At 42.2% G+C, this 13,559-nt stretch overlaps 1 protein-coding gene and 1 long non-coding RNA gene across 2 annotated transcripts in view; one reads left to right on the forward strand and one right to left on the reverse strand.

The window, feature by feature from the left end:
* LOC103369879 (uncharacterized) overlaps positions 1 to 404 on the reverse strand; it is a 1,704-nt gene extending 1,300 nt beyond the window's left edge. Inside the window, exon 1 of the long non-coding RNA XR_520854.1 lies at positions 364 to 404. This is a non-coding gene — a long non-coding RNA (uncharacterized LOC103369879). The remainder of the gene's footprint in view (positions 1 to 363) is intronic.
* Positions 1 to 13,559, forward strand: part of LOC103369882 (retinal-specific ATP-binding cassette transporter-like) — a 52,271-nt gene that overhangs the window by 23,600 nt on the left and 15,112 nt on the right. Inside the window, exons 21-36 of the mRNA XM_008298722.1 lie at positions 768 to 905; positions 1,796 to 1,974; positions 2,395 to 2,497; positions 3,075 to 3,280; positions 3,537 to 3,591; positions 4,475 to 4,632; positions 4,868 to 4,992; positions 5,167 to 5,265; positions 5,363 to 5,552; positions 5,723 to 5,817; positions 6,082 to 6,114; positions 6,348 to 6,453; positions 6,574 to 6,648; positions 6,779 to 6,948; positions 7,144 to 7,321; positions 7,423 to 7,538. Of these exons, the coding sequence (XP_008296944.1) occupies positions 768 to 905; positions 1,796 to 1,974; positions 2,395 to 2,497; positions 3,075 to 3,280; positions 3,537 to 3,591; positions 4,475 to 4,632; positions 4,868 to 4,992; positions 5,167 to 5,265; positions 5,363 to 5,552; positions 5,723 to 5,817; positions 6,082 to 6,114; positions 6,348 to 6,453; positions 6,574 to 6,648; positions 6,779 to 6,948; positions 7,144 to 7,321; positions 7,423 to 7,538 (2,026 nt within the window). The remainder of the gene's footprint in view (positions 1 to 767; positions 906 to 1,795; positions 1,975 to 2,394; positions 2,498 to 3,074; positions 3,281 to 3,536; positions 3,592 to 4,474; positions 4,633 to 4,867; positions 4,993 to 5,166; positions 5,266 to 5,362; positions 5,553 to 5,722; positions 5,818 to 6,081; positions 6,115 to 6,347; positions 6,454 to 6,573; positions 6,649 to 6,778; positions 6,949 to 7,143; positions 7,322 to 7,422; positions 7,539 to 13,559) is intronic.

The following is a 13,559-nucleotide window of genomic DNA, read 5'->3' on the forward strand; positions in this document are numbered from 1 at the left end:
TTGTTGGTATAGATGTTCCATCTCTCCCATTCTGTTGAACATCATCAGGATAAATCCCATCAGGTGAAAGGTTCATTATTAAAGTAGCAGACACTGAACCATCCATGTGTTGCTGTGTGTTGAGCTAAACATGTTCAATGTGGTTCCTTCATGTAAGATCAGGAAAATGTTACCTGGTTCCTTGGTTTCGTTGTTGGTTGCGATGTCCTGTCTCTCCCATTCTGTTGAATATCATCAAGAGAAATCCCATCAGATGACAGATTCATTATCAAAGTAGCAGACTCTGAACCGTCCAGGTTGTATTGTGTGTTGAGCTAAACATGTTTAATGTGGTTCCTTCAAGTAAGATCAGGAAAATCTTACCTGGATGGGCCGTCTTGTTGTTGGTCGCGATGTTCCATCTCTCCCATTCTGTTGAATATCATCAGGACAAATCCCATCAGATCACAGATTCATTATTAAAGTAGCAGACACTGAACTATCCATGTGTTGCTGTGTGTTGAGCTAAACATGTTCAATATGTTCCTTCAAGTAAGATCATTAAAATGTTACCTGGTGCCTTGGCTTCGTTGTTGGTCGCGATGTTCCATCTCTTCCATTCTGTTGAATATCATCAGGATAAATCCCATTAGATCACAGATTCATTGTGACAATCACTGATCCTGGTAACATTCGTGCTTATTGGATGGTNTACAGCAACATGACAATGAACTTGATCTGAAATGCTAACAAATGCACCATGTGTACGTCTCTGTGTTCTGATCCAGGGGGCATGCAGAGGAAGCTGTCAGTGGCTCTGGCTTTCGTTGGTGGAGCCAAAGTGGTGATTCTGGATGAGCCCACATCAGGAGTGGACCCCTACTCCAGACGCTCTATTTGGGACCTGCTGCTCAAATACCGTGCAGGTAACACTGGCCCTACTGCTTTATTCCCTGCTGTGGTGGTGATGATAGCAATACTGCATTAAAACTGGAATGGGCAGTGAGTTTTTTTTTTTTTTTCATTTTTGGCCTCATTGGGCAAAAATTCCACACTAGCCTTTCAGCGTGTTGTAAATCAGTTGTTCTGAATGGACACTTCTGTACCTCCCCTTGGCTCAGGGCTTTAGCAAATGTAATCTCTAAAGTGAGACTTTGGTTAATCAAAATGCTTTTCACTCAGGTGAGAGAGTTTAAAGAGCCACAGTAGGTTTAGGATGCACTCGTGCATCTATGATAAATTGAAATCAGTTACGAGCACCACATCAACTGCTCCTTATGTTTAATTTAATGTACATCTAATTTTTTTTTTACACATTAACCGACCATTTACATGGTGCTGTATGTCTGTAGTTAGCTCTGTTAGTAGGAAAACAGTTCACAGACTAGAATTAATTACCCATTAATATTCTAGATACTTTAGATGAATAGATGAACAGATCTGACAGGTTTGTCCAGTCAGGCCACAAGTAATCCTTCCTAAGTCCTGCACTAATCATTGCGTCATGCGGGCCACTACTGACAGCAAACACTTCTTCCAGAAAACCCTCACGAAGTGCTCTAAGCTGAACGAAACCTCAGGTTTTATCGCAAATGCCTCCAGTCACACTGGAGCTGCTCTGTCATCGATTCTTGGATCAATACAGAATGTATGACACCTCACGCTGGACAGAAATCTCTATATTAAATATTTACAGCTATATCCTGCTGTGTTCTTTTACAGATTGAGCTCGTAGAGAAAAGTCTGTCCTAAAACATGAATCAGCTTGTCTGTCTCTCTTTATTCCTTTGTCATCCCTCCCGTGCCTGGTTTGCAGGACGCACGGTGATCATGTCCACCCACCACATGGACGAGGCCGACCTGCTGAGTGACCGGGTGGCCATCATCTCTCAGGGCCGCCTCTACTGCTGCGGTTCCCCCATCTTCCTCAAGAACTGTTTCGGCGCTGGCTTCTACCTCACCCTCGTACGACGAATGAAACATGACGCTTTGAAGGTGGGAACTACTGAAGATAAACACTTGATGGTGTAATTACAGGGTGCAGAGCAGTGGCTTTGAAAGGAAAGTGATTTATTTTGGTTGAAGATGGATTTTTTTTTTTAACTTTAGAACTTATTATGTGAACAGATAAGTATATAAAACACAGTTTAGGCAAGAGGATGCTTAGATTTGGGATTTAAAACCCTGCATACGAATCACAACCCCAAGTTAAGGTCCTTTCTAGACAATATAAAAGGTTCAATGTCTCAATTTTAAGATATTTAACGACAGACTTAAACAATGATTTCTGTTATCTGACCCTAAATAACCAGTGAGATTAAAGGGAGAGCCAAAACCCACCGAGGAGAGAAAAATAGTTTAAATTCAAGTTATTTAAAAGTAAATCATGACTTCTGGTTTCATTTTTTCCTGCAGACCAGCTGTGACTGTACAGAGGATTGTTCCTGTAAATGCTCAAAGTGCTCCAAGTTTAAAGCGGACCAGGAGGAGAGCCAGGCTCCAGACAGGCAGATGGATGGTAAGGTCACATTACTGTATCGGGGTCAGGGAGAGGTGTGCTAAGTCACGTTTGTTGTCAACCTCCCTGGACCTGTTTTCACTCTATTCATTATCCAAATTATGAATACAATGGAGCATAATCTCATTGTCGTGTTGATGAATACGGTACTGTACTGCCTTTGCACTATTTATATCACTTACTGTCAACACACCTAGAAACACCCTGTTCTCGCTGTTCGCCCTGAGCTACTGTTCGCCATAAATGGCCCTATTAAAAGTCATTTCAACGTGGAATTTTGCCAGAGTACATACTACACTTTAATGTGATATCCTGTTATTCGCTGCTCCTCTTCTGCTTTTGGAAGTAAAAATAAAGCACTGGAGTCTATAAAGTCAGATCACATGACACGAACCAGTGACGGTAAGAAAGTACAGCAACGTGTCAGCTGATTGAACCTCCCATGTTGCCAGTGAAAGTTAAAGGAGTGTGCAAAATTAAGTGCTGAAATCAAGAGGAAAGTGGACAAAAACACATTTAAAGCATATTACATTTGTGACAAAAGTTAAAATAATCGACTTCTTCCCCTCACCTCCAGGTAACATGGACCGGATCACAGCCCTGATCCATCACCACGTGCCGCAAGCTCGCCTGATCGAGGTCATCGGCCAGGAGCTCACCTATCTGCTGCCGAATCGTGACTTCCAGCCCCGGGCCTACGCCAGCCTCTTCAGGGAGCTGGAGGAAACCCTCGTGGACATCGGCCTCAGCAGCTTCGGTGTGTCCGACACGTCGCTGGAGGAGGTGCGTGGAAGCGTCGCCAGAATAAACGGTCGCAGCAATTATTAGGAAAAATGTAAAAAGAAATCTACATTTTTAAATGAGCACTGCTGTCCCAGGACTTCAAAATGAGACTGTGCTTAACGAAAAGAAAATAGGAGTTGTATTGAGGCAATCTGTCATACAGTCACTGCCTGTTTTCTCTGTTTCATGGGGCTTTGTTATGTTTGTAAAGAAGGCGTCTGTTAATCTCGGGTACTGACAATCTGTCTTCTTGTAGATCTTCCTAAAGGTCACTGCAGATGGGAATACAACCAACAAGAAATGTACTCAAGGTAAGAAAGAAGAAAAACAGCGCATGCCTTTCTCTTCCTATTGACTCATTGTGTGTCTGAATGTGTAGTTGTGCCCGTTGTTGCCCTCTTTTCTCAGTCTGATCATCTGTGTCGTATCCTTGTATCCATTCTTTGACCGTCTCAGATAAGAAATCAATGCAACAGATCTCTCGCAGTAGTCTGTGTGGACTCAACAGAGTGGCTGTTGATATGGAACCAGTAAAAGGTGAACGAGGCTTTCAGCTCAGAGCTCAGGGCGGCTGCTGCTGCTGCTGCTGTTGTTGCAGGAAAACACACATCAGTTACTTGTGAATGTCTTTGTGAAGGTTTACTGAGAAAATAAAAGAATAAATTGACATTCTGGGAAAAGTGGCGGCATTCCTGATAAGAGAAGATAGCTGTATATATATTTTGAAACCTTGCTACACAACCATACTCCACTGTTTTGTGTTAAACTAACCAGCATCTGGATGACTTCATGTTTATTGTACGAAGCAGAAAATGCAATCCGTCTTCTTATCTAACTCTTGGCAAGACTTTCCCAAGATGTAACACTATTCTTTAAAACTTTTCTTATCTATTTCTGAAAATATTTTGGTAGAAGTGTTTTTCCTGACAACAACGTAACGCGGTGCAAAGCTTCAGCTTGGGCTTTCCAACTAGTGACATGCGGCCAAATGATATGTTCGTATTGAATTTGTTCCAGAGCTTTCTCTGGTAAACCGTAAAAGTCAAGATGATGACTGCTAAACGCTCGTAGAGCTCTGCTGGCAAATGCTTTTGGAGGCTGAACATGCTTGTGGCTGGCTGGCTTCTCTAATTTAGCTTTGACTCCACCAGTGCCGGTGAGGCTCTGCCAACTTGACCTGAGCTCTAATTGCAGAGTCCAACGGTCAGAGTCCATGTGATACCTCTGACGGCGGGGCAGGCCGAGGATCCTACCAGGTCAGAGGCATCTGTCTGATCATCAAGCAGTTCTTTGCTCTGTTGATCAAGAGGCTGCATCATGCCACACGCTCCTACAAAGACTTCATTGCCCAGGTAACCTGAGCATCCTAATAATCCTAAGACATTTATATTTTAACTTTATGTTACATGTTTTGCATTACCTGTATTAAATATAATTAAAAACAACATTTTGGCTGTCAACTTGAATTTTATATATCATTGCTGAGATCGAACACGCTGCAGTCTGCATATGTTTGTCCCTCATAGGCCTCCATATGACTTTTAGAGTTTCTGTCTTGAATCCCAGTTGTCTCTCTGTCTCTGTTAGATTGTGCTGCCCGCCAGTTTTATTTTCCTCGCGCTGACATTCACTCTCATCGTTCCACCTTTTGGGGAGTATCCCAGTCTGACCCTCACCCCCTGGATGTATGGGCGGCAGTACACCTTCTTCAGGTGGGTATCAGGTCACCTTTTGTCATTTATCTCCTCAGAGATGACTGATCCACTTGAGAGATCAGTATAATAGTAAACGTTTGTGTGGCTCAAAGAACAATATTAAATGGTCTCACATTTTGCAAAATCTTCTACTTTTTGTAATTCTGTGTTTTATTAATTTGTATGTTGCAGTAATGAGCGTCCTATGGATGCTCAGTTGAGATATTTTGCTGAGGTTTTGCTGGACAAGCCTGGCTTCGGGACTCGCTGCATGGCCGAGGAACCACTTGAGTAAGTAGCCCCCTCACAGTTCTAAATCCATTTGTTTCCCAGACTTTCCGCTGCACTGCTTTGTTTGACAGCATGAGTCAATTTCTCCTGCTTGTAGAGATTTCCCGTGTAACAACATCACCACAGAGTGGGAGATGCCCTTAGTTAATCCTGCCCTGATAGACATGTTGGCCGGTCCGGAGTGGACCTCCCTTCGACCGTCTCCGGAGTGTCAGTGCAGCACACCCAGGAAACTCACCATGCTGCCTGTGTGTCCTGAGGGAGCTGGAGGCCTGCCACCTCCACAGGTAGGCTGAGTAACTGATACTGAGCACGACCACGCTGTGTACACAAAATCCTTCTGCTCAAGCGCACGACTTAAATCTCTAAGTGGGATCACTTCCACTTCTTCACCCACATTAGGCCCAGCAGTGCTGATGACTGTCTAATGTACACTGTGTGCTGTTGTGTTCATCAGAGGATCCAGTCGACAGGAGATGTTCTTATGGACCTAACAGGTAGAAACATCTCTGACTACCTGGTGAAGACCTACCCCAGCCTCATCAGAACCAGGTATGGAATTTTTGTACCACTTCAAAAAGAAATGGTGCAAAAACTGTACACAACTTTGATCAAATGCAGTGAACGACTGCACATCATAAAATAGCAGCATTCATTAACATAGGGTTTCTTTGTTCTGTATTATTTTAAAGTACTTTAAAACAAAAAAAGCCCAGTACTTTTCATTTAATAGGACAAAACTGTGAATTATTTCAAAAAAGATATTAAAAGTTTGTGGTGTTTAAATACTTTTTAATGCGTGTGTTCTCTTTCCAGCTTGAAAAGCAAATACTGGGTGAATGAGCAAAGGTAATTTCTAATTTGCATCTGTCTAATATATGTAATTATCAAATATATAATTACATTCATGTCCAAATTGTGGTATCTTTGTGCATTTTGAAGTATAATTAATGGAAGGAAGTGTTTTGTGTAGCGGTGCAGTTCTCCCTCTAGTGGTTATCATGGGGTAGTACAGCTTTGGTGTGCAGCAGGTGGAGTGCAGGAGAGCTCTATACATGTGAATTGTTCTCTGTGGTGTGTAGGTATGGAGGCATATCAGTGGGAGGACAGCTCCCTCTTCTAGATCTGCAGCCAAAGACCATCCAGGATTTTGCGGCTCAGCTGGGACGACTGCTCAACGTTACTGGGGTAGAGACTCTAAAACCAAATATCACGTGTTTTTCCTCTGTGTCTCCACAGTTATCTCTGTTACCTCACCTTGCTCTTCATGGTTCATTTTGTAATTGGCCCACAAATGTTTATTTGCAGGGCGAGTACTCCAGACAAACACTAAAGGATATAGGGATGTTCCTCAGGTACATGGAGACTCAAAACAATGTCAAGGTCAGTTAAAGGAAGCTCTGTATGTGGCCTTGTGTTGTATTACGATATAATAGACCACGCATAGTATCCTCTCAAACCCCAGTAGGTGTTGTAGTCTACAGATGGCACCTAACACGAATGCTTTTCCTAGGTGTGGTATAACAATAAGGGCTGGCATGCCATGGTGTCTTTCATGAATGTGGCCAACAACGCCATCCTCCGTGCAAACCTGCCCAAAGGAGCTAACCTGGATGAATATGGAATCACTGCCATCAACCATCCTCTGAACCTCACCAAAGAGCAGCTCTCTGAGATCAGCGTGTGAGTGATTATTACTTTATATTTTACATTCACAAACTTTTCCTTGAAAGGAGAAGAAGAACCCAGGAGTGCAAAGTGAAACATTTGTTAATAAGCAACGCTCACAGCTATCATCGCTAAAAAAACAGCAAATACAGACATTTTCTGTGACATTGGCTCACAGAAACTCACCCACTTCTCTGTCCTTCCCCCCAGTCTAACGACATCAGTGGATGCAGTGGTGGCCATCTGCGTCATCTTTGCCATGTCCTTCGTCCCGGCCAGCTTCGTCCTCTATCTCATCCAGGAGAGGGTCACTCAGGCCAAACACCTGCAGTTTGTCAGCGGGGTCAGTCCTCTGGTCTACTGGATGGCCAACTTTCTGTGGGACATGGTATGGTTGCCTTCTGAGAGCGTGCCAATGCCAGGCATGACAACACCACCGAGGGGATGCGATAGCAGCTCGTGTAAACTTTTCTCTGTGACTTTCTCCAGGTTAATTACTCCATCAGCGCAGCGATGGTGGTGGAAATTTTCATCTTTTTCGACAAGAAGTGCTACACCTCACCGGCCAACCTCCAACCACTCATCACCCTGCTCATGCTTTATGGGTAAGCGTTCATGTTTTCAGTAACCGTGTTTGCAAACAACAAACAAGAAAAGTAAATTTAACACAACGCTGCTACAACTGCACTGGCTGCTGATTATAATAACTGGTAATAATAACTTCTAAATTGATGCTGCCAATAGCTGATAATTAGAGCAATTTTCTGTACAAAATCGTGCCCTGCAGGAAGCTAACATAATTAAATGCCCCGCTATAAACGCCACGTGCTTCCTCTGATAGATGTACTGGGTTGGTGTTTTTGTGAAATAGTGGCAAAACCAAGATAAAAGTACCTCTGTATGAAAAGGAATGTATTACTTGGATTCTTTAAACAACTGGCTGATTTTCCAAAAAGAGAACAGGGTAATGTCGAATATATTATTTTTCTTACTTTGCCCCTTAATGTTCAGCTGAGTGGCTGTATTGATGGGTTTTGACTTTCATCTAACATGAGACATATGGGGAGATGTTTAGATGCCTCCGTTGGATGTCGTACTGGATATTTTTCATCATCCAGCCTAAATGTGAGCTGCTGTCACCACCGGATCGTTGTTGCGCTTACATGGGTCAAATTAACTGCACAGATCCGCTGGCTAATGAACCGATCAGTCAGCTGTCTGTGGAAGTCACTGATACATATTAGATATAAATACAGAATTTTACAGTGCATATGCAAAGACATAGATATGTGGAAGCATCACGTACTGTAATGTTGTGTACCTTCCTGCCTCAGGAGAGTCTGTAACTGTACTGTATGTTGCTCTATGTTGGGCTTTTAACCAGGTAGTTATTTAATGGTTTGCAGTGTTGTCATATCTGTATTGTTGAATGTCATTTATTTAAATTTATATATATATATATGTGTGTATTTTTTAAATATCACTGTTTCCATAAATACTGATGTGTTGTGACAACCCTCTCCTTATTTGCTTCATTAGCTTTTCCAGCCTTGTGACTGATGCACTTAGATGTCACATTTTTCTCTGCAAATAGTTAAAATTAATGCTTTTTTAAAAAAAGATTATGATCTTTTCAAATCAAGCTAAGCATGATTAATTGATGTTATATTTTGGACTTTTAAGTCTGTAAAATATTGTGTAAAATACCATATACGGCTTATCCAAAATGGCGCATATTTCAATGCCAGGGTTTTTTGTAATGGGGCTGCAAGGTGGCTCAGTGGTTAGCACCATTGCCTCGCAGTTAGAAGGTCGCCGGTTCGCGTCTTTCTGCGTGGAGTCTCCATGTTCTCCCCGTGCAGCGTGGGTTCTCTCCGGGTTCTCCGGCTTCCTCCCACAGTCCANCACAGCTGTCTCGTCTGTATGGAAACACTGACATCTTCTGCCAACGTATACAAAGAAAACCTACATGTGATGGAGTAAAACTGTAGAAAAGATCAGTTTCAGTCACATAGTCGATCATTGAATGTACATTGCCTTTGTATGAATGATTCCACTTCTTTCTGTATGCGTTCCAGATGAACTCTGTGGAATAAACATGGAGCATTAAATAATCCTCACAGCTATTGAGCTAATCCAAGATGCACTGACTGAACCATCATTGACATCAATACCAGAAGGACCTGAATGGATCAAGCAGGTTGAACTAACTGTTAGTTCCACTGAACCATCCAGGTGTTATTGTGTCCACACTGTGTCATTTATACTAGGTTTAAATCCTGCTACACATGATTTTAATAGTAAGATCAGAAGATGTTACCTGGCATATTTAAGCTCCTCTTACATTTGTTTGATTCTGTTTAAAAACATCATCAGTTATTAGTCTGATTATATCCCTTCAAATCACAGATTCATTAATAAAGTATTAGACACTGAACCATCCAGGTGTTGTTGTGTGTTGAGCTAAACATGTTCAACGTGGTTCCTTGAAGTCAGATCAGGAAAATGTTGCCTGGTCTCTTAATTTTGTTGTTGGTTGAAACAGTCCGTCTTTGTCACTCTGTTACAAAACATAATCAAAAGTTAATCTGCTTAAATATGTCAGAGCATGTTGTCACAATGTAAGGCTAGATATTTCATAATTTGTCTTTCAAGTTACATCCATCAGTGTTTGTGCCTTGTTGAATACTGGGAAAACTTCACAGCTGTCTCATGTCTTTATGGAAACACTGAGAACTTCTGAAACTGTGTACAAAGAAGAACTGATGGAGTAAAACTGCAGAAACAGTCAGATTCTGTCACACAATCGATTTTTCAATGTCAGCTTAAACTAGATTCAATTCCAACATCAACACATGACATATAGAATTAATTGAATTCCTCCTCTCTATGTCTCATAGTTAACCATTGCCAGTGCTTTGCTGTTCAAGGTTAAACTACCTTTTAGTAGAGGGGAGGAAATGCAAAAGTCAACTTTCCTAGAGTCCTGACAGAAACCTGCTAACCAACATTTTCACTGAAACATAACTTTTGTTTTTGTTTAATTTTTGTCTTTTTCCTGTTTCATCTTAAATAGTTTGTACAATGCAGGTATTGTAATCTGTAGACAGGTCAAAGTGTCATTTCTGAAAATGATCTGATGTCTTTACCTGAAGTTGCCGTTACGTGGTCTTATTTTGCTGTCGCTCTGTCCTCGCCCTGCCCAAACTGAATGTGTTGAGTCAGTGTGATCCCAGCAGTAGTAGTAGTAGTAGTAGTAGTAGTAGTAGTAGTAGTTTGAAGTCACTGGGAGGCAAACCTTCGGTGAGTGCCGCCTCCTGCTCAGATAATACATATCCTGCACCGGCTGCATTTTATTACATTCATTCTCTTCCTCACCTTCACTACCTGGACCTGTTTCTACAATGGACAACTCATTCATAATAGCCATAGACTTTGGCACTACATACAGTGGATATGCTTACAGTATGACATCCAGAGAGGAAGAACCTGATCCCTATTTAAAGACCTGGGGTGAAGAGGTTGGACTGCAGACGGTAAAGACTCCAACCTGCATTCTGTTCAATGAACAAGAAGAATTTCTCAAGTTTGGTTATGAAGCCAAACTGGTTTATGGTAAAATGAAGGGTGATGAAGCTAGAAACAAGTTATTCTTCAACTGCTTCAAGATGTCCCTCTATGGCAAAGTGAGTAAATTAATCTTATTAAATAGATTATTACAAGTACTCTGGTTTATAGAATGTTCTGTATTTTCTGATCAAACCAACAAACATACGTATAATACCTCTTTAAATCCACTGTGCCTTAAAAGGTCCAACTCACCACAACTGTTGGTCAGTCTCAGTCGGCACTGAGACTGAGACACTGAGACGGCACTAGGGTTAGATTTTGTCTGCCTATCGGACTGAGGCCTAACAGGTTCAGTAGAACAGGTTAAACTGGAGTCAAGGAAACTCGCCTAGCTTCTAACTGCCTCCACCCAAATGCCTACCCCACTTACTCTGATAGTTACCTCTACTAAATAGCCTTCATAGTCTCATGATCCTATCAGTCACGTTGGTAACGGCAGCTTTCCTCTCAGTGACCTGGCTCTTGGTGAATTGCTGGGGCGTAATTTAGAGGTTAGGATAGGAAACCCCAGGAATATGTTTAAAATTCTAATAATACAGAACTAAGCTCTGAGTCCGGTAGAATCTCTTAAAGGAAGTGAAAAACCCTGTACAGAGTGCCAATAATCCAGTGAGAATTCTCCATCAAATAGTAGGAGTAGAACAGTCCTGATTCTGATTCAGTCTTACAATGATCGGTTATATTTCTTTTGGTTGGTTGAGGTGAAAGTCCCAATATTCTCAAACGTTGGTGAAAGGTCGCAGGGTGAGCTGAGGAAAGTCCAAGACTTTCCTAGCATTGGCTGGGTGGCCCAGTCAGGCCGCTCCTTCTGTTATTGCTGAAGAGCAAAGAGAATATTCTACTTTTCCATCTCAAGCATAATTGCAGACCGATCGGGGCTCTTCTTTTAGTAGAGCAGAATCCACTATCCTGGACAAAATCAGATAATATCCAACTTTAGCGATGTCCACGACGAACTCCGTGTAAAGAGTCTCTGTTTCTCATTTTTATGCTGTTCTGATTCCCCAAAGACACACATGTATTCTCCCAAACACACTTTCTTAAACTGTAGCACACACACTCAGTTAGCTCAATAGCACGATTCATAGTTTTCAACACTCAGACATTGTTCTGAACTTCCTACAACACCTAATAAGGAAACTGCAGACGTGCTCAGTGTCAAGACAGTCTTTGGTGTTGGCCACATCCGGTTTAATCCTTCTTCTTGTTAGCTACACAGTTAGAAACGTACTTCCCTTTCTCAACTAGGCAGTTAGAATTACTGGTTACAAAGAATCATTTTTAATCATTGCAATGTCTGAATCAACTTCAAACTTAAGCAAAATTGCTTTATTTTCTTATCTATATATATATATATATTCTTTATTTGACCGGATTCATACCAGTATCTCTGCTAATGGCTGCTCCTGGGATGTCAATCTGTGACTCCACTTGACACAACATAGTAACACAAAGACTGCAGGACAATAATTAAAATTGCATGAGAATACTGTCTCATAAGTGAACTGTTGCTTTAGTTTGACCCAAACATTCATGTTTTGTATGACTTCAGAAACACTGTTAAGTTACTGTATGAACTAATATCCAGTCAATCACCACCAGGAAGTCAACAGTGATCTGACAATCAAAGCTGCAAATGGGGAGTCAATGAAGGCCTTGACGGTGTTTACAGAAGCACTGAGATACCTGAAGGAAGATGCACTGAAAACCATTGCAGAGAACACATCTGGGAGGAAGTTTATAGCGTCTGACTTCACCTGGGTGCTGACTGTACCTGCAATCTGGGATCCTTCAGCAAAGCAGTTCATGAGAGAAGCTGCGACTCAGGTGACACACTGAGAACATCTAGAGGTGGGATATCTGCAGTACAGTGTTATTTCTGATGTAAAGGCCTGATTTTTCTGTTCACTCGCAGGCTGGTATTGTGACCAAAGGAAAGGAAGACAAGCTGCTGATAACACTGGAGCCAGAGGCAGCTTCAGTCTACTGTAAGAGGCTTCCAGCTGATGGTTTCATAGCAGAAAACCAGGGAGAAGACAAACTCGATCAGTCTCCAGGAACACAGTACATTGTTGTTGACTGTGGAGGTACTGTATGTTTAATTCACATGTACATTTTAGGAGCAATTCTAATTCTACTCATGCCAACAGTTTTTAAGCCATAGTTTGGTTTGCAGGACTGAGGTCTGAATGTTTTGTTCATTTTAGTCAAAATCCACTATGAACTTCACTCACTGTTAAAACTCTGCCAGAAAGTCAGATTAAGATGGATAAGAATCAGACTTTAAAACAGTAACTTTGGTCAGGCAGAAACTGCTGGTCACTCAAGAAACGGTTGAGAGACTTCTTTCTCCCAACTAATTCTAATTACGATTTTAGCTGCCAGCAGCAGTTATTGCACCTTTGTGTAAATCAGTGGTGTTTGCAGGATGCTGTATGATGCAGTTAATTACCTTTTGACCATTGCTTACTGCGGGAACAACTAACTTTTATGTCCTGCATGGACCACTTGGTGGTGGACCTGATGTCCTGCATGTTTCCTATCAGTTCCTGTTGTCACCATGTGGTGCAAGAGAACAGGCATTATGCTGCTGTGTATCCTGTGTACAACACAGTATTTACATTTTATTTAAATCAAAAGATGTGCGTCACAGGGCTGCAAGGTGGTTAGCACGGTCGCCTCGCAGCAAGAAGGTCGCTAGTTTGTGTCCCGGTGGGGGCACCGGTGGGGGCACTGGGATCTTTCTGCGTGGAGTTTGCATGTTCTCCCCGTGCAGCGTGGGTTCTCTCCGGGTTCTCCAGCTTCCTCCAACAGTCCAAAAACATCTATCCATCCATTGTCTATACACCGCTTAATCCTCACTAGGGTCGCGGGGGGCTGGAGTCTATCCCAGCCGACTTAGGGCGAAGGCAGGTTCACCTGGACAGGTAACCAGTCTATCACAGGGCTACACTTAGAGACAGACAACCAAGCACACTCACATTCACACCTACGGA

Source organism: Stegastes partitus, unplaced genomic scaffold (genome assembly GCF_000690725.1).
Source record: "Stegastes partitus isolate 25-593 unplaced genomic scaffold, Stegastes_partitus-1.0.2 Scaffold1344, whole genome shotgun sequence".
Classification (NCBI taxonomy): domain Eukaryota; kingdom Metazoa; phylum Chordata; class Actinopteri; family Pomacentridae; genus Stegastes; species Stegastes partitus.